Source organism: Callorhinus ursinus, unplaced genomic scaffold (assembly GCF_003265705.2).
Source record: "Callorhinus ursinus isolate GAN/ISIS: 27379988/994484 unplaced genomic scaffold, GSC_fseal_2.0 scaffold84, whole genome shotgun sequence".
Lineage (NCBI taxonomy): Eukaryota > Metazoa > Chordata > Mammalia > Carnivora > Otariidae > Callorhinus > Callorhinus ursinus.
Genome location: NW_027397146.1, coordinates 2,739,977 through 2,766,354, shown reverse-complemented (window position 1 = coordinate 2,766,354; position 26,378 = coordinate 2,739,977). Strand labels below are relative to the sequence as shown.

The following is a 26,378-nucleotide window of genomic DNA, read 5'->3' as shown; positions in this document are numbered from 1 at the left end:
GGGGGGGCATCCGTGGGGTCTGTTGCTGCCCTGTTCACTCACATCTTAGGGTGCTTCCGCAGCAAGCAGCAACTGATAATGAAGTTTTTCACAACAGGTAGAACATTCTTTTGAAAGCTGCTATGGAAGGACATTCTGTGGAAAAATACACAAAGGTGGTTTGCATCAAGAAAGAGGTTGCCAACTTCAGTTGCTTCTAAAGGAACTGCTGTGATTACAAGTTAAAAGTGGCTAGCAAGCAATTTGGAAGGATGGAGAGATTTTGAGGATAGAACTAAAACAATCCTCTGATGAATGGAAAATATAGACTCCAAAGATAGCATTCCCTGAGACACAGGCTTGCCCTCTGTGGTGGGCAGGCTTTTGGTCCCATGACCCTTGCCTCCTGGTGTCACGCCCATGAATGTGCCAAGTTGCATGACAGATGTAATTAAGGTTACTAATCAGTTGCCTTACAATAGGGAGATTGTCTAGGATTCTCTGGTGGGAGCTATATGAGCAAAGCCTTCTCCCTGCTGAAGCACAAAGGGAATTCAGAGAGATGTGAAGCTTGTTTGTAGATGGAGGGGAATCTAGCAAGGGAATGGGGACCCCAAACTGACAACAACCTAGAACTGGAATCTGCCAACAATCTTAGTGAACCGGGGAAGATTGTCCCCCAAAACCTCCAGAAAAGACCCCCAGCCAGCTGACTCTGATTGCAGCCTTGGGAACTATGCCATGCCTGGACTCCTGACCCAGGGCAATTATGCATAATAAATGGGAATTATTTTAAGCTTTTAAATTTGTAGTGGTTGGTCATATGAGGCTGGATTAGGTAGCCAGCATAGCATTCCTCCTGTAAATGCAGCTCCTTCCAATGGGTGTGGCCCATGGGTATAGCTTTCTCCACCGCACTGAGGCCCAGAGGAATGGTGGGCACTGGGCTCAATGTCCCTCAGTCTCCTGTCTGCCTTTGGTCAACTTTCAACTGTTTTCCTGGCTCAGTTCACTACTGTGGTTGCAACAATGCACAGTTCGGCAGGGTTTTCCGCCTCATTTGTCTTTCTTTACAAGGTCTCTTTCCCTATAGTCACTGACCAAACTCATTTCCTTCCTAGCACCATTGCTCATCACCACAAGCTGCATCTTTAAATGGCTGTGAGGCCCCAAGTTTTAGAATATTTTAGAGTTCTGTAAGACTCCACTTTTCTTTTTCCTTTCTCTTCCTCCATATTCCCCTCTTATTCCAGACTTTTTTTTTTTTTCTCCCAGACTTTTGATGGAAAGGTATTAGGATTGGTTCTACAACTTGCAGGTCCAGATCATCCCCCCCCACACCCGAATCACCTGAGCAGGAACGGCTTAAAACAATGTGAACTTTCTCCCCCACACCAGCAGATCCTCCTGGCATCTGTGAGGTCCAGCAAGGAGCTTAACAGCAGAGGACCCAGTTACCAAGTAACATTTTCATGCATGTGGTGACAAATAACAATACAACAAGAAAATTTAAGGTTCAGTCGTGGGAACCTCAGCTCTTCATTACCATGGACCAAAATATGGAATTGATTTCCTTGACTTGAACCCCATGGTTTTAACTCATACCTCTTTCTTTTATAATTTCTCTAACTTGTATCATTGTCCATTGTTATGAGCTGAATTGTGTCCCCCTAAAAGGATATGTTGAAGTCCTAATCCCCAGTGCTTCAGAATGTGACCTTATTTGGAGACAGTGTCTTCACAAAGATAAAGACTTATAATGAGGTCATTAGCGTGGATGCAATCCAATAGGATGGGTGTCCTTATAAAAAGGGGAAATTTAGACACACATGTGCACAGGGAGAACACTCTGTAAAGATCAGAGTAATGCTTCTGCAAACCCAGGAGAAACTAGGAGAGCCGCCTGGAGCAAGTCCTGCCCCAGTGCCTTGATCTTGGAATCCTGGTTTTGGACTCTGAGACAAGAGATTTCTGTTGTTTAAGCCACTCGGTTTGTGGTGCTTGGTTACAGCATCTCAGGCAATGTCACGCAACCCATTTCTTTATCACAGGCAGTCTTCCAGCTTAAGCCATATTTCCTTAATTGTAATTTATTTATATACCCTTCCCATGTAAAAATGAATTAGAATTTTTTAAATTAAGGCATAGAATTTGTTAGTGAAAATACCTGATGTTTTGCATGGATTTTACAAAAAATGTCCATGCTTGTTGTTCTAAATTTACATTCTGTGGTACCTGCACTGCCATCACGAGGGAAAAAAAACATAAAGTAATCTTTAAAAATGTAGCGATCTCCCCCATAACCAAATATACTATGAAAGATTTTTTTTTCTTTTCTTCACTCCAATGTGGAACATCAAAGCGGGTTTTTAAACTTCTTGTTCTTAGGACTCCTTTGTACTCTTAACACTTATTGAGGACCCCAAGGAGCTCTCGTTTATGTGAGTTATACATATCAATTATTTGCTGTATTTAAATCTAAAGTGAGAAATTTAAAAACTTCACTCATTTAAAGATGACAGCAATTAAACTATTATATGTTAACATAAAATATTTTATGAAGGGAAAAATGAAGGGTGGAAATCGGAGGGGGAGACGAACCATGAGAGACGATGGACTCTGAGAAACACACTGAGGGTTCTAGAGGGGAGGGGGTGGGGGAGGGGCTAGCCCGGTGATGCGTATTAAGGAGGGCACCTTCTGCACGGAGCACTGGGTGTTATACGCAAGCAATGAATCATGGAACACTGCATCAATAACTAATGATGTAATGTATGGTGATTAACATAATAAAATAAAATTAAAAAATAAAAAATATTTTATGAAAAAAATCTATACAATACAAGTGAAATTTAGTGGGAAGAGTTTTACATTTTGCAACTCTCTTCGATGTCTGGCTTAATAGGAGACAGCTGAGTAATCATATCTGTTTCTGACTTCAGTCTGCCATGGTATCACATTTAGGTAGCCTCTGGAAAACTCCATTTTACCCTTGGGAAAGAAAGAGCAAAGCAAAAACATCTTAAGCATCATTATGAAAAGAGATTTGATCTTGTGGACCCCTGCGTGAAAGAGTCTTAAGGACCCCTCGGGGTTCCCCAGAGTCTGCTTTGAGAATTCTTGTGTTATTCCCTACTTCCTGGGTCCTTGGGATGCATTTATTGCACTGACCCTGGTCACTGTTAGGATTAATTACACACGTTACATTTGTGGATGTTCATCACTCCGTCTGTCCTGTCTGATGCTGTTACCGCATCGAAAGCAGCAGGGTGAGTCAAAGGAATGCCAAAAAGAGAAGAATGAAACAGTGGTTAGGCCAGTGCTATGGAGGGACCTGAAAGGGAGGATGGAGTCATGCATTTGTGAGCAAGCATTTCTGTAAAACTGTACTTGCTGTTGGGCATAAAAAAAAAAAAACTAGAACAAGGTCACTTCCTTTTAAAAAAGTAAGATCTCAGCACAGGAAACAGATAAAGACAAAAGTAAGTATGTGCAAAACCACAAGATCATTGTTCCATGGCGCAGCAATAGAATGTTGGGAAGGATTGTTGCAGGGGGAGGACAGGGCAGATCTGGAGGATTTTCCTGGGGTGGCCCTGGAAGGGAACATTCCAGAAAGGGCAAAGGACCTGCCTCAAGGCCGGCAATATTGAGGGCACTGCTGGGCCAGTGCTGGAGGGGGGCTATGAGGTGAGGTGGAGGCGTGGGAACTCCAGCAATAGCAAATTCTCGGGCCTTACCCCACTCTGGACACTTTGGGAGCGGAGGCCAGCACTCTTGAGTTCTAACAAGCTCTCCAAGTGGTTCTGACAGGGAAGAGAGTTCTAGTGGTTAGAACCACTCTAGCCCAGCAATGGGTCAAGAGTGCAGGGTTTTGTGTGACTGTGTAGCGATTCCACCCCTTAGCAGCTTTGTGATCCTGAGCAATACTCTCACCCTATTCGAACCTCAATTTCTGCAGCTATGAAACGACCATACCGAAGATTTCTCCCTGACAGGCATGCAGAAAGGCTTGGATGGAACTGTATACAACACTCAGGCTGGTCTTGGGTGTAGCCCTGAGCTGCTTCCATGAGCGCTGTCCATGTATGAGCTGCCAGACTGAGGACCTTCTCTTGCTATGAAACTAGGTGCACTCAAGCATGTCCCGTTCTTCGGTTGACTTGCTTTTTGGTGATTACCTATTTCACTGGAAGGAATAAACACCACTTCCCTGGCACTTCTTTGGTCCCTCAGTTTGTTTCCTTACTCATTCCTCAGAATGGAGATCATGAAATGCACACTCGGGATGGAGCGGGGAAGCGGGACTACAGGAGACGTCTCTAGCAGAGTGGTCCCCACCCTTCTCTTGGTCCTTTTTTTTTTGTTGCTGGTACTGTCTTCTGTGTCCTCGGCATCACTCTCCGGCAGGAGCGCCCCCAGGGGCAGGGCACTGTTTCCCCCACTCCTTCGAACCCTGTACCACGCCAGTGGTGCTCAGGGCTGGAGTGGGAAGAAGTCCTGTGGTTTTCCCAGAAGGGCAACTGAAAGCCCTGACTGTACCCGGACCGGCCCAGACCAGCCTGCCGATACGTGAGCTGCCCCTCAGGTTCCGAGAGCGCGGGCCCAGGTTGCGGGGGGCGTGGCCGGAGAGCGGCCGTTGGGGATCTGACGGGTCCCTGGGGCAGATGGGCATGTGGGCAAACAGGCTGTCTGCTGGCTCTGGGAGGTGCGACCTCGGGTTTTAGGGAGGCACAGTGAGCTCCCTGCGTCCCACGGAGTGCGATGGGGAGAAACACGTTAGAAGCTCAGGCAGGTCGGCACTGGTAGTCTTCTCCAATGAAGCCGCTATTCTTTTTTACTTAAATTCAATTAGCCAACATATAGTACATCATCAGTTTCAAGATGTGCCCTCCTTAATACCCATCACCTGGTCACGCCATTCCCCTCTCCTCCCTTCTGTAACCCTCAGTTTGTTTCCCCGAGTCCAGAGTCTCTCGTGGTTTGGCTCCCTCTCTGGTTTCTTCCCATTCCGTTTTCCCTCCCTTCCCCCTGTGGTTCTCTGCGCTGTTTCCTATATTCCGCATATGAGTGAAACCATATGATAATTGTCTTTCTCTGACAGACTTATTTCACTCAGCATAATATCCTCCAGTTCCATCCACGTCCATGTTAATGGTAAGATATCATCCTTTCTGATGGCTGACTAATATTCCATTGTATATTAGTGTATATACAAATGCAGCTACTATTCTAGTGTCATGGGGGCAGCATATGCAAGGCTAAGGCCTTGAAAGATGGCCTTTGAAAGCTCCAGGAGGTTTTAGAATTGACCAAGACTCCAAGCTTCCGAGTATAATTTTATTTATTTTTTAAAAAGGATTTTTATTTATTTATTTGACAGAGAGAGACAGAGAGACACAGCGAGAGAGGGAACACCAGCAGGGGAAGAAGGAGAGGGAGAAGCAGGCTTCCCCGCGGAGCGGGGAGCCCAACGCTGGGCTCGATCCCAGGACCCTGGGATCATGACCTGAGCTGAAGGCAGACCCTTAACGGCTGAGCTCAACAACTGAGCCTCCCAGGCGCCCCCTGAGTGTAATTTTAAAGCATAATTTTAGTGTTTTATCATATTCAAATCCTTTATAAAAATCTAAGTGATGTGTTCAGTAGTTAGGTAACCAGAAACCATTCTTGGTGTGTAGGACTCCTGATGTGGACGTGTGTGGCTTAGCACTGGAACTGAATGACCTGGCCTGAGAATGAACAGGTAAATAAATATTCATGTATGTTAAGGAGAAACATAGATGAAAGGCATTGGATGATATAGTCATTACTACTGAGCATGTGAAGTGGCATAAAGATAAAGGAGGCTGAAGTCCATGAGCAAACTGCACAAAGCATCAAACATTCTGTGCAAGTTATTTTGTCAATAGCTCACAAGAATCTAGTATGACCATTTCTTGGATGAAGAAATGGAGACAGGCTTGCTAAGGTCACACAGCTGGTCTTTGGTAGCGCCGGGAATTCAACCCACGTCTTCTTCTTCTTTACATGTACCGCGTCACCATTTCCCTTTGGAGTCAATACTTCTTGAGCTGATTCACACTGGAGTCATTTTAGAATATATATGATTTCACGAGTATCTACTCACCGAATGCGTATTCTGGTGCTCAGTGCTGTGGGAGATCTAGAACAAATGGATGATGTTGCCTGCTCACTCTTTCATTTTTTATTGAGCTCCTACTGTGTGCCCAGCAGCATTAGCCTCTGAGGACACCACAGTAAGCACAAACCCACACAGCCCCTTGCCTCACGCAGTCTGCAGGCTAATGGGGGATGAGAGATGTTGTTCAAATAACCACACAATGCTACTTACAGTTATAGCCATCAAACTGAGAGGTCCTTAGGGCAATGGAGGTGCATGAAGGGGAACTGGTTTAGTGCAGGTGGTCTGGAAGACTTCTCCAGGTCAGATTTGTATACATATACACAGAGTGTGTGCATGTAAAGTGGAACCAAGTTTTTATCTGTTCAGGGCTGACAGAGACTGCACTCCTAAGGCTTTCTCAGTACCCTTGGGGGAGTCACCTGACACCTTCCTCCTAAAGATACGTGTATGTAACTATTTCTAAATCATATACATGTTACTACTGTAATATAGTATGTACTACACTATAAAATACCTACAAGCTAGACACTTAAAATGATGTAAGAGCCATAGAAAATGCACTATTGCCCCCTTCTTCTGGCCCTGCCACCTGGCCTTGAAGACTGGGTATAAGCTTAGTTAGCAGTATTTGGAGCTGGGGGAGCATATTGAGAAGAGCAGGCCAAGGAAGGAGGCTTGGGTGTGGAAAAGGTTCCTCTCTGCCTGACACCTCATTCATTCATTCATTCATTCATTCATTCTCCAGCCTTAGGAGTAGAGTCTTTTCCAAGGGCAGAGACAATGCTTTCTCCATATGTATCCCTAGATTGTAGCACAATGCCAGGCACCAATTAAATTTTTTTTTACTGTTTGATGTTTTTATTTTTTTAATTTAATTTTATTATGTTATGTTAATCACCATACATTACATCATTAGTTTTTGATGTAGTGTTCCATGATTCATTGTTTGCATGTAACACCGAGTGCTCCATGCAGAACGTGCAGAACGTACCCTCTTTAATACCCATCACCAGGCTAACCCATCCCCCCCACCCCCTCCCCTCTAGAACCCTCAGTTTGTTTCTCAGAGTCCATAGTCTCTCATGGTTCGTCTCCCCCTCCGATTTCCGCCCTTCATTTTTCCCTTCCTACTATCTTCTTCTTCTTCTTCTTTTTTTTGAACATATATTATTTGAAACATATATATGTTTCAGATGTATAGGTCTGTGATTCATCAGTCTTACACAATTCACAGCACTCACCATAGCCAAATAAATACTTTAAAAATATTGAGCCAGAAGAAGAGAGCCAACACAGCAAGGATAAATCTAAGTTGTGGTTAACAGCTACCCAGAGAGCAGAAGAAGAGCTCTAGAGTTGGTACCATAGGCCCACACACAGGGCTAAGGCTGGAGTAGAAATTAGTACCACGCCTATGGAGAGCAAGTTGGCAATATCCACTGAAAATCCAAATGCACAAAGCTTTTGATCAAATCGTTGTACTAGTAGGAATATTTATTCTATAGATAAACACTCTCATGGGTGAAAGAAGTATATATAAGATCTTCACTGCAGCATAGTTCGTAATAGCATGAGATTGGTACCAACTAAATGTCCACAATAGGAGATTAAATAATTGAGGCATATCTACATATTGGATTACCATGCAATGTACAAAAAGTTTGAGGCTACTTCTACACGGGTGTGGAAAGGATTCCAAACTGTGTAGATATGTGAAAGAAGCAGGGTGCAGAACGATGTGCATTGTATGTACCGTTTCTGTTTTTTTTCTCAAATCTGACCCATTGCCTGTTTTTGCGTGACTGGCAAGTTAAGAATGGTTTTAATATTTTTAAATGGTTGGGAAAAATGAAAGGAAGAATAACACCTTGTTACATGTGAACATATATGAAATCCAAAAGTTGGTGCCCATAAATAAAGTTGTACTGGTACACGGCCATGCCAATTCACTTCTGGCAGAGTTGAGCCCACAGAGGTGAAAATATTTACCCTTGGGCCCTTTACAGAAACAGTTTGGAATCCCCACCTTTAACTCACTGTGCTCCTTTTTACCTGTGAGTGCTTCTCCCTGCCTTGTATTCCCACCTCCCTGGCCTGGCTAACGCCTACCTTTTTCCTGCTTAAAATTCCCCCTGGAAGACTTCCCTATTGGCTACGTAAAGGGGAGGTGCCCTTGCCATTGCCTTCTATAGCCCCCTGGTACCCCTCATCTTGGATCCGAGCAGGACACATCTCCTGATTTGCAAGTACATGTTTCAGCATGTCCTCCACTGGGCACTGGTTTGCGTGTGCTGTGCTGAGAGTGTGTGGTAATTTCAGCTCCCAGCCCAGTCATTGGCATGGTGTAGGTGCTCCAGAAGTGATTATTGAATGGATGAATGTGTCTCTGTGCTAAAATTAAATAGGCTTTCAGTTAGATAAACTTTAGAACTCAACTTTGTGGCCAACTGGTATAACTTAATTTACATTCCTGCTTCTTCAGAGACTGGAAAAGAAAGAGCAATGTTCCTGCTGATCTTAAGCCTCAATGTTTCCAATCTAGACTGAATCAATCCAAAGACAAAAATGTTTTGCATTCTACATGTGTATATGTATTTTTACTCAGCACAGAGGAGGGAGGAGTCCATGCAACCACACACCAGCGGGGCGGGCGTGGGGGTGGGGTGGGAGTTGACTGTGTGTGTGTGAGCCCACGCTGCTAACGGAGCTGGTCCCTAGAGGTTCCCAGTCCACACACTGCAGCCTCAGCAGGCCACATCAGGTCAGGCTACTCAGGCTAAGCATTCTGGGTACATTAGAAGAAAAGACTCTTCTTTCAGTAATTGCCAAGGACTATATTTGCTTAGTAGACTTCTAGCGGGTCAGTGATGTCACTGTCCATAAAACAGCAATGGTGGAGCTATTTCTTGAGGCTCCTTCCCCGTGTCTTGGACTTTCCTCCCATGGTTTCAGGATGCCGGCTGTGGTCCTGCGGGCCCGGCTGCCACTGCCTCCACAGGACACCACTGGATATTGAGACACTTGCCTCCTAGATGGACTGCAGACCAGAAATATTGGCACAAGTGGTTCTAACTAGCTGTCAGCAGCTTCAGTGTTTCTCAAATTTATGTGGTTGAAATTGCTTGTCCTTGTAACATGTACTGCATCAATGTACTGAAATTAAAATGCTTAGCTAGCTTTTGTCTTTTTGTAAAAAAAGATTTTATTTATTTTTTAATTTTTTCAATGGCCTACTTTATTTTTTTATTTCTAAATTTTATTTTATTATGTTATGTTAGTCACCATACAATACATCATTAGTCTTTGATGTAGCGATCCACGGTTCATTGTTTTCGTATAACACCCAGTGCTCCATGCAGTATGTACCCTCCTTAATACCCATCACCGGGCTAACCCATCCCCCCACCCCCTCGCCTCTAAAACCCTCAGTTTGTTTCTCAGAGTCCATAGTCTCTCATGGTTCGTCTCCCCCTCTGATCTCCCCCCCTTCATTTTTCCCTTCCTTCTCCTAATGTCCTCCATGCTATACCTTATGTTCCACAAATAAGTGAAACCATATGATAATTGACTTTCTCTGCTTGACTTATTTCACTGAGCATAATCTCCTCCAGTCCCATCCATGTGGATGTAAAAGTTGGGTATTCATCCTTTCTGATGGCTGAGTAATATTCCATTGTATATATAGACCACATCTTCTTTATCCATTCATCTGTTGAAGGGCATCTCGGCTCTTTCCACAGTTCGGCTATTGTGGACATTGTTCCTAAGAACATTGGGTTGCATATGGCCCTTCTTTTCACTACATTTGTGTCTTTGGGGTAAATACCCAGGAGTGCAATTGCTGGGTCATAGGGTAGCTCTATTTTTAATTTTTTGAGGCACCTCCACACTGTTTTCCAAAGTGGCTATACCAACTTGCATTCCCACCAACAGTGTAAGAGGGTTCCCCTTTCTCCACAACCTTGCCAACATTTGTTGTTTCTTGCCTTGTCAATTTTTGCCATTCTAACTGGTGTAAGGTGGTATCTCCATACCATTGATTTGAATTTCCCTGATGGCTAATGATGGTGAACATTTTTCATGTGTCTGTTAGCCATTTGTATGTCTTCTTTGGAGAAGTGTCTGTTCATGTCTTCTGCCCATTTTTTGACTTGATTATTTGTTTTTTGGGTGTTGAGTTTGAGAAATTCTTTATAGATCTTGGATACCAGCCCTTTATCTGTAGAGTCATTTGCAAATATCTTCTCCCATTCTGTGGGTTGCCCCTTTGTTTTGTCGGCTGTTTCCTTTGTTGTGCAGAAGCTTTTTATCTTGATGAAGTCCCAAAAGTTCATTTTTGATTTTGTTTCACTGGCCTTCGGAGATGTATCTTGAAAGAAGTTGCTGTGGCCGATGTCAAAGCGGTTACTGCCTATGTTCTCCTGTAGGATTTTGATGGATTCCTGTCTCACATTGAGGTCTCCCATCCATTTTGATTTTATCTTTGTGTATGGTGTTAGAGAATGGTCGAGGCCAGCATTACCTTAATCCCCAAACCAGGTAAAGACCCCATCAAAAAGGAGAATTTCAGACCGATCCCTGATGAATATGGATTCCAAAAGCCTCAACAAAATCCTAGCTAATAGGATCCAACAATACGTTAAAAGGATCATCCACCACGACCAAGTGGGATTTATCCCCATGATGCAAGGGGTTAAATGCAACATTCACAAATCAATCAGTGTGATAGAACACATTAATAAGAGGAGAGAGAAGAACTATATGGTCCTCTCAATTGATGCAGAAAAAGCATTTGACAAAATACAGCATCCTTTCCTGATTAAAACTCTTTAGAGTATAGGGATAAAGGGAACATTCCTCAAGTTCATAAAATCCATCTATGAAAAACCCATAGCAAATATCATCCTCAATGGGGAAAAGCTGAGAGCCTTTCCCTTAAGATCAGGAACACGTCAAGGATGCCCACTCTCACCACTATTGTTCAACACAGTACTAGAAGTCCTAGCAACAGCAATCAGACAACAAAAAGAAATAAAAAGTATTCAAAATGGCAAAGAAGCCAAATTCTCTCTTTTCGCAGATGACATGATACTTTATGTGGAAAACCCAAAAGACTCCACTCCCAAATTACTAGAACTCATACAGCAATTCAGTGATATGGCAGGATACAAAATCAATGCACAGAAATCAGTTGCTTTCTTATACACTAACAATGCAACTGTAGAAAGAGAAATTAAAGAAACGATTCCATTTACAATAGCACCAAAAATCATAGGATACCTCAGAATAAACCTAACCAAAGAGGTAAAGGATCTATATTCTAGGAACTACAGAACACTCATGAAAGAAATGGAAGAAGACACAAAAAGATGGAAAAACATTCCATGCTCATGGATCGGAAGAATAAACATTGTTAAAATATCTATGCTACCCAGAGCAATCTACACCTTCAACGCCATCCCGATCAAAATTCCAATGACATTTTTCAAAGTGCTGGAACAAACAATCCTAAAATTTGTATGGAATCAGAAAAGACCCCGAATTGCCAAGGAAATGTTGAAACAGAAAAACGAAGCTGGGGGCATCACGTTGCCTGATTTCAAGCTATATTACAAAGCAGTGATCACCAAGACAGCATGGTACTGACACAACAACAGACATATAGACCAATGGAACACAATAGGGAGCCCAGATATGGACTCTCAACTCTATGGTCAAATAACCTTCGACAAAGCAGGAAAAAATATGCAATGGAAAAAAAAGTCTCTTCAACAAATGGTGCTGGGAAAATTGGACAGCCACATGCAGAAGAATGAAACTCGACCATTCTCTAACACCACACACAATGATTTTATTTATTTATTTGAGAGAGAGAGAGGCAGAGGGAGAGGAAGAAGCAGACTCCCCCTCCCCGCTGAACAGGGACCCCCTCTCCCCCAACACAAGGCTCAATCCCAGGACCCTGGGATCACGACCTGAGCTGAAGGCAGACGCTTAACCCACTGAGCCACCCAAGCATCCCTAGCTTTTGTCTTGTTCAAAACATTTTTCATAGTGGTAAAATACATATAACATAAAATTTACCATTTTAGTCATTTTAAATATACAGGTCAGTAGTTTAAGTATATTCACACTGTTGTGTAACCAATTTACAAAACTTTTTCAAAACTGCAAAACTTGTCAAACTTGTAAAACTGAAACCCTGTCTTCACTAAACAACAACCCCCCTCCCCCTCCCCCAGCCCCTAGCAACCACAATCCTACTTTCTGTCTTTATGAATTTAATGACTCTAAGGACCTCGTAGAACTGGAAATGTATACTATTTCTCCTTTTCTGTTTGGGTTATTTCACTTAGCATAATGTCCTCGAGATTCATCCATGTTATAGCATGTGTCAGAATTTCCTTTCTTTTTAAAGTTAAATAATATTTCATTGTATGGATAGACCACATTTTATTTGTCCATTCATCCATCAGTGGACACTTGGGTTTCTTCCATGTGTTAGTTATTGTGATTAATGCTGCTAAGAAAATGGGTGTACAAATAAGGGTTTGAACTACACTGTCCACTTATAGTAAATACAGCACTGTAAATGTGTTTTCTCTTCATTACAATTTTCTGATTAATATTCTCTTTTCTCTAGCTTATTTTATGTTAAGAATACAGTATATAACACACATAACATACAAGATATGTGTTAATTGACTGTTTATGTTCCTGGAAAGGTTTCTGGTCAAGAGTATGCTGCTAGTAGTTAAGTTTTGGGGGAGTGAAGAATTATTATACATGGATTTTTGACAGTGCCAGGGGTCAGTGCTCCTAACCCCCACATTGTTCAAGGTTCAACTCTATCTCCTTGAGACCCTGCTTTCAAATCCTTTGAGTGGATACCCAGAAGTGGAATTGCTAGATTGTATGGTCATTCTATGTTTAATATTTTGAGGAACGATCATATTGTGTACTAACTTTTCTTAAAAAAAAAATAAATAAACAACAACCGAAGCTCTCCTAAACTTTGAAATAAAATAGTAAAATTCTTTTAATAAATATAATAATTGATTATTTTTGCTTTGCTTTTTCCTCAGGACCTATTACAATGACAATGTATCATCGTAGGAAAAGCATAAAATTTCCTTTCTCTTCCATCCCTCAGCTCGGTTTTGCTGATGTTGATGTCAGGAGCGAGTCATGCTCAAATTGAGGCCATGAATGGTGCCAGGGTGACTGTGAATGCCCTTCGAGGAGGCTACCGTCTGTGTCTATGTTCCTTTTTCCAGGTTATGACCCATAGAATCCATCTAGTTCTCAAAGGTGTTTGTGACCCTGCATTCCCCAGCACAGCCTTCCCACCTCCAGCATGGCCTCTCTCTAACTCCAGGCTAGAAGGCCCTGGGCTCTGCCTCATTGCATTTGCCCTGTGGCCTCTTCTTGCACCCAGGTCATTGTTGCTCATCTCAGGGCTCAACATTCTGGTAAACTTTTCACATCCCAGCCCATCAGTGACCTTGGGTGTCCTGTCACTACTGTTCAAAAACAGTAGACTTAATTCTCTTATTTGCCACTCATTCTTTGAGCCCCTGCACAATGCCCAACCTCTGGCTTGGAGAGGAGATTTGGTGAGGACCCCTTTTTTTCCTTGACATGATCCGAGTCCTGGAAAAGGAATTGTTTGGGAATCGAACTTGATTTGCAATGTGGGAGGCAATAATTATGTCATCATACTACCAATGTGGGATGATTACAATTAGTGGGTGTTTGGGGACTGCTGTAGGTTGAATTGTGTTTCCCTCCAAAAGATATGTTGGAGTCTTAATACCCAGTACCTCACAATGTGATATTGGAGTGCCTGGGTGGCCCAGTTGGCTAAGTGTCTGACTCTTGGTTTTGCTTCAGGTCATGATCTCATGGGTTGTGAGATCTAGCCCCCTACATCAGGCTCTGTGCTCAGCAGGGAGTCTGCTTGAAGACTCTTTCCCTCTGCCCCTCCCCACTTTCAAATGAATAAATAAATCTTAAAAAAAAAGAATGTGATCTCATTTGGAAATAGGGCCATTGCAGATGTAATTAGTTAAGATGAGGTAATTAGAGTGGGTCTTAATCCAATATGACTGGTGTCCTTACAAAAAGGGGACATTTGGACATAGCCATGGACATGCACAGATGGAAGACAATGTGAAGACACAGGGAGAAGATGGTCATCTACGAGCCAAGGAGACAGGCCTGGAACAGATCCATCCTTCACTATCCCTTGAAAGAACCAACCCTGTAACAACTTGATCTCCCACTTCTGGCCTCCAGAACTGTGCGACAAGATATTTCTGTTTAAGTCACCAGCTTAGTGATTTGTTGCAACGGTGCTAGCAAACTGAGAGAGAGGCCTACTGAGCAAGATGTAGATGTACTGCCAGAGTGCTGAGAAATCTAGGCAAAAATTTCTTCCCCAATGGGTTGGTTAACCCATTGAGGATGTAAGATGAACACAAAGGAAATTAAATCTCATTATCAAATTTAAATAATGATACAATAGGATACTTCACAAGACAGTTAATAATAATAATAATAATAATAAAACAAATCTAGGGAAAATAGAAGAATGTTTCTCACTGATATCTGTTACTTTATTTTAATGCAATCTTCTCCATGCTTCTTAATTAGAATATTCTCAGAACTTGATTAAACGTGGGTAATGTGTAAGGCACTCTGCCAGATGCCAGGGAGAGACCAAGAAGACCAATTCAGTCCCTCCCCTCAGGCAGTTGATAATCTAACAGATCTAGAGATAAATAGAAGACAAATATACACTTCTCTAGACAGACCCTGTATTCACTTCCCGTTACTTCTGTAACAAATGACCACAGATGTAGTGTGTTCAAACAACACAAATGTCTCATAATTCTGGAGGCCAGAAAGATGAAATGGGTCTCCCTGGGCTAAAGTCAAGGTGTGGGCCGGGCTGTTTTCCTTCTGGAGGCTCTAGGGGAGAATCTGTTTCTCATCTTTTTCGGCATCTGAAGGCCAGCTGCATTCCTTGGCTTATGGCCTCATCACTCTAACCTCTGCTTTTGTGATCACATCTCCTTCTCTAACTCTGAGTTTTCTGCCTCCTTCTTCTCCATTTAAAGACCCATGTGATTAGATTGGGTATACCTGGATACTCCAGAATAATCTCCCCATCTAAAGACCCTTAACTAAATCAATATGCAAAGTCCTTTTTGCTATGTAAGGTCACATATTCACATATTCATCTCATACCTGTCAGGATGGTTGATACCCAAAACAAACAAACAAAATAGATAACAAGTGTTGCTGAGGATGTGGAGAAACTGAACCCTTCCCCACTGTTGGTGCAATGGAAAATGATGCAGCCACTGTGGAAAATAATATAGAGTCTCCTCAAAAAATTAAAAATAGAACTACCATATGATCCAGCAACTCCACTTTTGGGTATTTGTCCAAAAGAATGAAATTAGGATCTGGAAGAGATCTCTGCACTCCCATATTCACTGCAGCATTATTCACAGTAGCATAGAGGTGGAGACAACCTAAATGTTCATTGACAGATGACTAGATAAAGAACATGTGGTCCATCCATACAATGGAATATTCTTTAGCCTCAAAAAAAAAAAAAAAGAAATTCTGCACTATGTGACAGCAGGGATGAACCTAGAAGACATTATGCTCAGTGAAATGAGCCAGTCACAGAAGGACATACATTTACTGCATGATTCCACTTATATGAGGTATTTAAAATAGTCAAACTCACAGAAGCAAAGAGAGGAATGCTGGTTACCAGGGGCTGAGGGGTTGAAGAAATGGGAGAATTGCTAATCAACAGACATAAAGTTTCAGTTAAGAAAGATGAGTAAGCTCTAGAGATTTGCTGCACAACATTGTATTTATAGTCAACTGTAATCTATTGTACACTTAAACATTTGTTAATAGGGTAGATTTCAGTGCTCTTACTGCAATAAAATAATTTTTTAAGAAATAGGAAAAAATGTGCAGTTAGACATAGCAAAATGTGGACCATTTTTACTTAAAAATACTTTATTATTAATAAAATTTAATAGAACTAATTTTTATACCAGCACATAATTATAAATTGCAAAAACAATATTTTGGTGTTATAATTTTATATAATAAATAAATAATAATACTAAATAATTAACACTAAATACTAAATAAATAAACTACTGATAAAAGAACATGTTTAGTATAACGAGACCAGCTCTTTCATCACCATGATTACAGAAAAGAGTTTTTTTTTAAGATTTTATTTATTTATTTCGGACACACAGAGAGAGAGCATGAGTGGGGGAGAGGGGCAGAAAGAGAAGCAGGCTCCCCGCTGAGCAGGGTGCCCAACTGGGGGCTGGATCCCAGGACACTGGGATCATGACCTGAGCCGAAGGCAGATGCCCAACCAACTGAGCTACTCAGGCGCCCTAAGAAAAGAGTTTTAAAAATTGTGCATACACTTTTTCCACTGTCCTCACTCCTTTGTACACCAGTTGCCCTATGTTCAACTATTCTGACATATAGCCACTATATACTCCCCTTCCTTCCCATGTCCCTTATTTATGCATTATTCTACATGCAAATACATATTTAATCCTTGCCACCAGCCTTTACTGGTGTCCCTTCATTTATTTTGGTTGTCTGAAGTTCATTCTGTAATCGATTTGTAAGAAAGGAGTCCTGGCAACACACCATTCTCCAAGTTTTCACGTTGGTGAGAATTTGCTGTGTTTATACTTGAAAGTGAGCTTGGTTGGATATAAAATTCTTGGCTCAGACTATTTTCCCTTGATGACTATCTTAAATTTTCTTCTGGTGGAAAGCATCACTGTTGAAATTTTGGAGAGAGTCTTGTTTTCTTTCCATTATATACTTATTCTTTTTGCCTAGAAATCCAAAGAAATTTTCTTTCTTTAATCCCATAATTTTACTAGAATATGTTTCAATTTTGCTTGTTTTGGGGTGATTTTCATGGGCACCTGGTGAAATCTGTCAATTTGTAATTTTGAATCTGGTTTTGTGCCAGGAAAGTTTTCTTGATTTATGCATTTTAGTATTTTTTCTTTTCCTTTTCTTTGGTTTTTAATTTTTGTGGACTCCTATTATATGTATATTAGATTTTTTTCTTGCTTGTCTCCTGAGTTTGTCATTTTCTTTCAAATACTCTACATATTTTTATGCATCTTTCCTCTTTAAAAAATTCCCATATTGCCTTCTAGTTCTCTTAAGGCATTATACGTGGCATTCATGCATTCTTCAGTTCCTTTTACTTTAGTCTTCAGTTTTGAAATTTAAAGGAATTTAAAAGATCTTTTATTTTGGGACGACTGGGTGGCTCAGTCGTTGGGCGTCTGCCTTCGGCTCAGGTCATGGTCCCGGGGTCCTGGGGTCGAGCCCCGCATCGGGCTCCCCGCTCGGCGGGAAGCCTGCTCCTCCCTCTCCGACTCCCCCTGCTTGTGTTCCCTCTCTCACTGCGTCTCTCTCTGTCAAATAAATAAATAAAATCTTAAAAAAAATCTTTTATTTCTAATTCTTTCCTGAGTCTATCATCTTATTTCTGAGTTTTTCCATTCTGATTTATGTTGTTCTTTCATGTCTTGAATCATTTTCTTAATGCCTTAACTTGCTTTACAATGAAGGATTGTAGTTGCATCTGTTTTGTGCACATTTCTTTCCAGGATGCTTTCAATGTCTAGAGGGATGTTCTGTATTCTCTGTTTTATTCTAATAACCTTGTGTGAGATTTGCCTTTGATCTTTTTCTGTTACTCATTTTCACCCCAAATTAGTTTTCTTGCAATTGTAGAGGAAGGTTAAAAAAAAAAAAAAAAAAAAATACAGATTTTCTAATTTCACATATAAAGAGCACCCTCTTCTGTTGATTTTGAGAACTGTAAAAAATATGTTCACTTACTTTCTGTGATCATCTCAATTTGTTCTCCCTCACTTTTATCTGGACCTCTTTTCTTTGACCCTACCATTCCCTATCTTGCTTGATTGGTATTCTGCTCCCAGTAGTTTTTCCTCAGTGAAAGGAATTTTGAGAGTTAATTGGGCCCAGTCTGTCCCAACCCCTTTAGACCTTTATGGTGATGGCAAAACCCTCCCTTGCCTCTCCTCTGAGAGACAGTGGAGTCCTGGAGCACAGAGCATTAGCCATTTCTTTTCTTTGTGCTCAGCTTCTGGCACAAGGGCTGGCCTGACTGAATAGAACAGCCACCTGGAGATGTGAGTGAACAGGGCAGCAACAGACCCCACGGATGCCCCCCCGCCCCACACACCCCTTCCAGGACCTCCCAGTGCCCATCTCTGCGAGAGGGATGCCCTGGGCCTGGGTCCCCCTCTGGGTCAGCAGTGAAAGAAGCAGATCCCCCCGCCCAGGATGTGTCCTTGACCCCCTCCTCTGAGCAGGTGTGTCCCACAGAGGCGGAAGGCAGTTGCATCCCTACATGCGACTACGTGGGGCCCTGAGTCACCATGGAGGCCACCGGCAGGGCGGCCGGGATGGTGCTTGCCTCTCAGTCACTCCCCCTGTCCTTGGCTCCTTCTTTCCCTCCAGGCCCTTCTGGCCTTGGCAGCCCCATCGACCGCCCCCTCCCCCGTGGGGGGTTGCCTAGAGATGTGCAGCAGCAGGGACTTTGCCACAGTCAGAGCCCAGGGCCCCAGGTGCCAGGAGTCTTTGCCCTTCCCGGGAGGTGGCTTGACTCTTCCCTGACCTGCTCCCTGTCTTGCCCCTTCCAGGCCCTCCCAAAGGCCTCATGGGCCTCTCTACCTGTTGGCCAGGCTACCTCCTCCTGGAGCACCCTGTGCTCCCACCGGGCCAGGAGCTTTGAGAGAGGCGTGTACCCCTGCCCCCTTCAGGGGCTCTTTCCCCCGCGTGACCCGGCTGCTTCCCCATGCATTCCCTGAGGCCTTCCCTCCCAGTGCAGCTTCCCTCTGGGAGGATTCGGGCCCTGACCCTGAAACTGGAGCCCCCCCACCTGGGTGGTCTCCTTGTCAGTCAGACCCGGGGCTGCAGGAACATGAATAAAGAAATACACACATGCCCCAGCCCACCAGCACCAGGGCAGGGGCCTGCTGGGGGCATGGAGCGAATAGGTTGGCCTGCTCTTCCTCCAGCAGCATCTCAAGCCCAGGGCGGTCCCTCATCTGCAGCGCCTCATGGCAATTCTGGACGTGGCTCTGGATCACTGGGTCCGTGCCCACAGAAATGTCCAGAATGCTTGCACATTGGTCCTCAGGGAGGCATAAAGAGGGGTGACGTGAAGGACAAAACGGGGGGGCTGACCTGATGGAGGGTCTCTCTTACTTGTCAGGACTCACTCTCCATAATCTGTCTTACCCCTGCCTCTTGCCAAAGTGTAGTTTTAGGCTTTGTTTGGGCAGGTCTAGAATAGTCCTCTTCTCCTGGTCACGGTCCTCATCCCTGATGTGTGGCCTTTCTGGTGTCTGACCGAGATGTCCAGGTTTGATGAGGAGTCCAGGTAGACCTGCGGCTGGAGCTGAGCCTCAAGTATTCCTGTTCTTCTCTCAACCCCTCAGCAGGCATAGCTTCTCGGCCTGGCGTCCACTGCCCTCTTGCACGTGCAGCTCTGCCGTGGGCCAGGGACTCATGAGGAACCCCTATACACACTTTGGGGCTCCCTGGTTTTGCACAGTTCCCTCCTCATACCCTGCTATGTAGATTCCAGCTCCTTCTTGGGCAGAGGGTTGCAGCAATGGTGGGGCCTAGGGTGGATTCTCTTCTCTCAGTGGCGCAGTCTAGGCTGCCAGTTCTCCAGTGGAGAGAACAGTCACTTCATCGCCTTGATCGTGCTTTATAGTGCTGTATGATGAGAGGTCTGTCATTCTGTCAGCAGTACAAGCTAAAGTCCAGCTCTCCTTTTTTGAGCCATACCCAAGTGGCTACCTTACCTGCCTGCATCTTTTCCTCCAGGGTAGATATCCCATGTTCCCTTGGCTTTAAAAAAAGTTTTTTTATTGTTATGTTAATCACCATACATTACCTCATTAGTTTTTGATGTAGTGTTCCATGATTCATTGTTTGTGCATAACACCCAGTGCTCCACGCAGAACGTGCCCTCTTTAATACCCATCACCGGGCTAACCCATCCCCCCACCCCCCTCCCCTCTAGAACCCTCAGTTTGTTTTTCAGAGTCCATCATCTCTCATGGTTCGTCTCCCCTCTGACTTACTCCCCTTCATTCTTCCCCTCCTGCTATCTTCTTCTTCTTTTATTTTTCTTAACATATATTGCATTATTTGTTTCAGAAGTACAGATCTGTGATTCAACAGTCTTGCACAATTCACAGCACTCACCATAGCACATACCCTCCCCAATGTCTATCACCCAGCCACCCCATCCCTCCCACCCCCCCACCACTCCAGCAACACTCAGTTTGTTTCCTGAGATTAAGAATTCCTCATTTCAGGGAGGTCATATGATACATGTCTTTCTCTGATTGACTTATTTCACTCAGCATAACACCCTCCAGTTCCATCCACGTCGTGACAAATGGCAAGATCTCATTCCTTTTGATGGCTGCATAATATTCCATTGTGTATATATACCACTTCTTCTTTATCCATTCATCTGTCGATGGACATCTTGGCTCTTTCCACAGTTTGGCTGTTGTGGACATTGCTGCTATAAACATTGGGGTGCACGTACCCCTTCGGATCCCTACATTTGTATCTTTGGGGTAAATACCCAGTAGTGCAATTGCTGGATCATATGGTAGCTCTATTTTCAACTGTTTGAGGAACCTCCATACTGTTTTCCAGAGTGGCTGCACCAGCTTGCATTCCCACCAACAGTGTAGGAGGGTCCTCCTTTCTCTGCATCCCCACCAACATCTGTCATTTCCTGACTTGTTAATTTTAGCCATTCTGACTGGTGTGAGGTGGTATCTCATTGAGGTTTTGATTTGGATTTCCCTGATGCCGAGCGATGTTGAGCACTTTTTCATGTGTCTGTTGGCCATTTGGATGTCTTCTTTGGAAAAATGTCTGTTCATGTCTTCTGTCCATTTCTTGATTGGATCATTTGTTCTTTGGGTGTTGAGTTTGATAAGTTCTTTATAGATTCTGGATACTAGCCCTTTATCTGATATGTCATTTGCAAATATTTTCTCCCATTCTGTCGGTTGTCTTTTGGTTTTGTGGACTGTTTCTTTTGTTGTGCAAAAGCTTTTTATCTTGATGAAGTCTCAATAGTTCATTTTTGCCCTTGCTTCCCTTGCCTTTGGCGATGTTTCCAGGAAGAAGTTGCTGCGGCTGAGGTCGAAGAGGTTGCTGCCTGTGTTCTCCTTTAGGACTTTGATGGACTCCTCTCTCACATTGAGGTCTTTCAACCATTTGGAGTCTATTTTTGTGTGTGGTGTAAGGAAATGGTCCAGTTTCATTCTTCTGCATGTGGCTGTCCAATTTTCCCAACACCATTTGTTGAAGAGACTGTCTTTTTTCCACTGGACATTCTTTCCTGCTTTGTCAAAGATGAGTTGACCATAGAGTTGAGGGTCCATTTCTGGGCTCTCTATTCCGGAATGTTCCATTGATCTATGTGTCTGTTTTTGTGCCAGTACCATACTGTCTTGATGATGACAGCTTTGTAATAGAGCTGGAAGTCTGGAATTGTGATGCCGCCAGCTTTGCTTTTCTTTTTCAACATTCCTCTGGCTATTCAGGGTCTCGCCGCCAGCTTTGCTTTTCTTTTTCAACATTCCTCTGGCTATTCGGGGTCTCTTCTGGTTCCATACAAGTTTTAGGATTATTTGTTCCATTTCTTTGAAAAAAGTGGTTGGTATTTTGATGGGGATTGTATTGAATGTGTAGATTGCTCTAGGTAGCATCGACATCTTCACAATGTTTGTTCTTCCAATCCATGAGCATGGAACGTTTTTCCATTTCTTTGTGTCTTCCTCAATTTCTTTCATGAGTATTTTATAGTTTTCTGAGTACAGATCCTTTGCCTCTTTGGTTAAATTTATTCCTAGGTATCTTATGGTTTTGGGTGCAATTGTAAATGGGATTGACTCCTTAATTTGTCTCTCTTCTGTCTTGTTGTTGGTGTATAGGAAGGCCACTGATTTCTGTGCATTGATTTTATATCCTGCCACTTTACTGAATTCCTGTATGAGTTCTAGCAGTTTTGGGGTGGAGTCTTTTGGGTTTTCCACATAAAGTATCATATCATCTGCAAAGAGTGAGAGTTTGACTTCCTCTTTGCTGATTTGGATGCCTTTGATTTCTTTTTGTTGTCTGATTGCTGTGGCTAGGACTTCTAATACTATGTTGAATAGCAGTGGTGATGGTGGACATCCCTGCCGCGTTCCTGACCTTAGGGGGAAAGCTCTCAGCTTTTCCCCATTGAGAATGATATTCGCTGTAGGTTTTTCATAGATGGCTTTTATGATATTGAGGTATGTACCCTCTATCCCTATACTCTGAAGAGTTTTGATCAAGAAAGGAGGCTGTATTTTGTCAAATGCTTTTTCTGCATCTATTGAGAGAATCATATGATTCTTGTTCTTTCTTTTGTTAATGTAATGTATCACGTTGATTGATTTGTGGATGTTGAACCAACCTTGCAGCCCAAGGATAAATCCCACTTGGTCATGGTGAATAATCCTTTTAAAGTACTGTTGGATCCTATTGGCTAGGATTTTGGTGAGAATTTTTGCATCCCTGTTCATCAAGGATATTGGTCTGTAATTCTCCTTTTTGATGGGGTCTTTGTCTGGTTTTGGGATCAAGGTAATGCTGGCCTCATAAAATGAGTTTGGAAGTTTTCCTTCCATTTCTATTTTTTGGAACATTTTCAGGAGAATAGGTATTAGTTCTTCTTTAAATGTTTGGTAGAATTCCCCTGGGAAGCCATCTGGCCCTGGGCTTTTGTTTGTTGGGAGATTTTTGATGACTGCTTCAATTTCCTTAGTGCTTATAGGTCTGTTCAGGTTTTCTATTTCTTCCTGGTTCAGTTTTGGTAGTTGATACATCTCTAGGAATGCATCCATTTCTTCCAGGTTATCTAATTTGCTGGCATAGAGTTGCTCATAATATGTTCTTAGAATTGTTTGTATTTCTTTGGTGTTGGTTGTGATCTCTCCTCTTTCATTCATGATTTTGTTGATTTGGGTCCTTTCTCTTTTCTTTTTGATAAGTCTGGCCAGGGGTTTATCAATGTTGTTAATTCTTTCAAAGAACCAGCTCCTAGTTTCGTTGATCTGTTCTACTGTTCTTTTGGTTTCTATTTCATTGATTTCTGCTCTGATCTTTATTATTTCTCTTCTCCTGCTGGGTTGAGGCTTTATTTGCTGTTCTTTCTCCAGCTCCTTTAGGTGTGGGGTTAGGTTGTGTATTTGAGACCTTTCTTCTTTCTCGAGAAAGGCGTGTATTGCTATATACTTTCCTCTCAGGACTGCCTTTGCTGTATCCCAAAGATTTTGAACAGTTGTGTTTTCATTTTCGTTGGTTTCCATGAATTTTTTTAATTCTTCTTTAATTTCCTGGTTGACCCATTCATTCTTTAGTAGGATGCTCTTTAGCCTCCATGTATTTGAGTTCTTTCCAACTTTCCTCTTGTGATTGAATTCTAGTTTCAAAGCACTGTGGTCTGAAAATATGCAGGGAATAATCCCAGTCTTTTGGTAGCAGTTGAGACCTGATTTGTGACCTAGGATGTGATCAATTCTGGAGAATGTTCCATGGGCACTAGAGAAGAATGTGTATTCCATTGCTTTGGGATGGAATGTTCTGAATATATCTGTGAAGTCCATTTGGTCCAGTGTGTCATTTAAAGTCTTTATTTCCTTGTTGATCTTTTGCTTACATGATCTGTCCATTTCAGTCAGGGCGGTGTTAAAGTCCCCCACTATTATTGTATTTTTGTCAATGTGTTTCTTTGCTTTTATTATTAATTGCCTTATATAATTGGCTGCTCCCATGTTAGGGGCATAGATATTTACAATTGTTAGATCTTCTTGGTGGATAGACCCTTTAAGTAGGATATAGTGTCCTTCCTCATCTCTTATTACAGTCTTTGTTTTAAAATCTAATTTGTGTGATATAAGGATTGCCACCCCAGCTTTCTTTTGGTGTCCATTAGCATGGTAAATGGTTTTCCACCCCTTCACGTTCAATGTGGGGGTGTCTTTGGGTCTAAAATGAGTCTCTTGCAGACAGCATATTGATGGGTCTTATTTTTTAATCCAATCTGATAGCCTGTGTCTTTTGATTGGGGCATTTAGCCCATTCACATTCAGGGTAACTATTGAAAGATATGAATTTAGTGCCATTGTATTGCCTGTAAGGTGACTGTTACTGTATATTGTCTGTGTTCCTTTCTGGTCTATGCTGCTTTTAGGCTCTCTCTTTGCTTAGAGGACTCCTTTCAATATTTCTTGGAGGGCTGGTTTCATGTTTGCAAATTCCTTTAGTTTTTGTTTGTCCTGGAAGCTTTTTATCTCTCCTTCAATTTTCAATGAGAGCCTAGCTGGATATAGTATTCTTGGCTGCATATTTTTCTCGTTTAGTGCTCTGAAGATGTCATGCCAGTCCTTTCTGGCCTGCCAGGTCTCTGTGGATAGGTCTGTTGCCAATCTAATGTTTCTACCTTTATAGGTTACATATCTCTTCTTCCAAGCTGCTTTCAAGATTTTCTCTTTGTCTCTGAGACTCGTAAGTTTTACTATTAGATGTCGGGGTGTTGACCTATTTTTATTGATTTTGAGAGGGGTTCTCTGTGCCTCCTGGATTTTGATGCCTGTTTCCTTCCCCACATTAGGGAAGTTCTCTGCTATAATTTGCTCCAATATACCTTCTGCCCCTCTCTCTCTTTCTTCTTCTTCTGGGATTCCAATTATTTAATGTTGTTTCGTCTTATGGTATCGCTTATCTCTCGAATTCTGCCCTCGTGATCCAGTAGTTGTTTATCTCTCTTTTTCTCAGCCTCTTTATTTTCCATCATTTGGTCTTCTATATCGCTGATTCTCTCTTCTGCCTCATTTATCCTAGCAGTTAGTGCCCCCATTTTTGATTGCACCTCATTAATAGCCTTTTTGATTTCGACTTGGTTAGATTTTAGTTCTTTTATTTCTCCAGGAAGGGTGTCTCTAATAACTTCCATGCTTTTTTCAAGCCCAGCTAGTATCTTTAAAATCATGATTCTGAACTCTAGGTCCGACATCGTACTAATGTCCGTATTGAGTACGTCCCTGGCAGACGGTACTACCTCTTGTTCTTTTTGCTGAGGTGATTTCTTTCATCTTGTCATTTTGTCCAGAGGAGAATAGATGAATGAGAGAACAGAATGCTAACAGGTTAACAACGTCCCCAGCAAATATACTCTAAACAAATCAGAAGAGACCTGAAACCAGGGGAAAAGAAAGGGAAAGAAAGAAAAAAGAAAGAGAAAAAAAAAAAGAAAAAGAAAAAGATAAAAACAAACAAAAACAGAACAAAACAAAAATAAACAGAATATGATCAAATATGATCAGGCTGGTGCACAGATCAGTGCCACACACTAGATTTTGGGTGTATTTTGGTCTGTTAGAAGATAGTGCCTCCTAAAATTTTAAAGAAAGAAAGACTTATATATGTACAAAATAAGGGTTGATACAATGAAGGGATGGAAGATGACTGTAAGGATGAAAATTATAAAAGATTTTATAAAAGGAATTGATAAGTTGTTTGAAAAAAGAAAGAAGAAGATTTAAAAAAAAGGGAGAGAATGTGATTAGGCAGGAGACTAGAACAAAGCCATACACTAGAGATTTAGGGTATATTTTGATCTGTTAGAAGAAACTGTATCTCAAAATTTTAAAGAGCAAACAACTTATATATATATATGACAAAAATAAGGGTAACTACTATGAAGGGATAGAATATGACCCTAAAAATGAAAAATAAAAATGTTTTTTTTAAAGGGATTGATAAGATGTTGGTTGAAAAAGGGAAAAAGAAAAATTTAAAAAAAAACAGTTAAAAAATTAACTTTGAAAAACTAATGAATCATAGTAAAAAAGCCATGAATTCTATGTGCAGTATTCCCCTAGCGCTGGAGTTCTCCCGTTCTCCTTGATCGGTAAACTTGGTCTTGGCTTGCTGGCTGTTCGTGCTGATCTTCTGGGGGAGGGGCCTGTTGCCGTGGTTCCCAAATGTCTTTGCCGGAGGCGGAATTGTCCCGCCCTTGTTGGTCTGGGCTAAGCAAGCTGCTCAGGTTTGCTCTCAGGAG

At 42.3% G+C, this 26,378-nt stretch overlaps 1 protein-coding gene across 1 annotated transcript in view; it reads left to right on the top strand.

Annotated features, from left to right (window-relative positions):
- LOC141371659 (paraneoplastic antigen Ma6F-like) overlaps positions 1 to 18,977 on the top strand; it is a 92,450-nt gene extending 73,473 nt beyond the window's left edge. The window contains exon 4 of the mRNA XM_073887934.1: positions 18,886 to 18,977. Coding sequence (XP_073744035.1) covers positions 18,886 to 18,977 — 92 coding nt within the window. The remainder of the gene's footprint in view (positions 1 to 18,885) is intronic.
- The last annotated feature ends 7,401 nt before the right edge of the window (positions 18,978 to 26,378 follow it).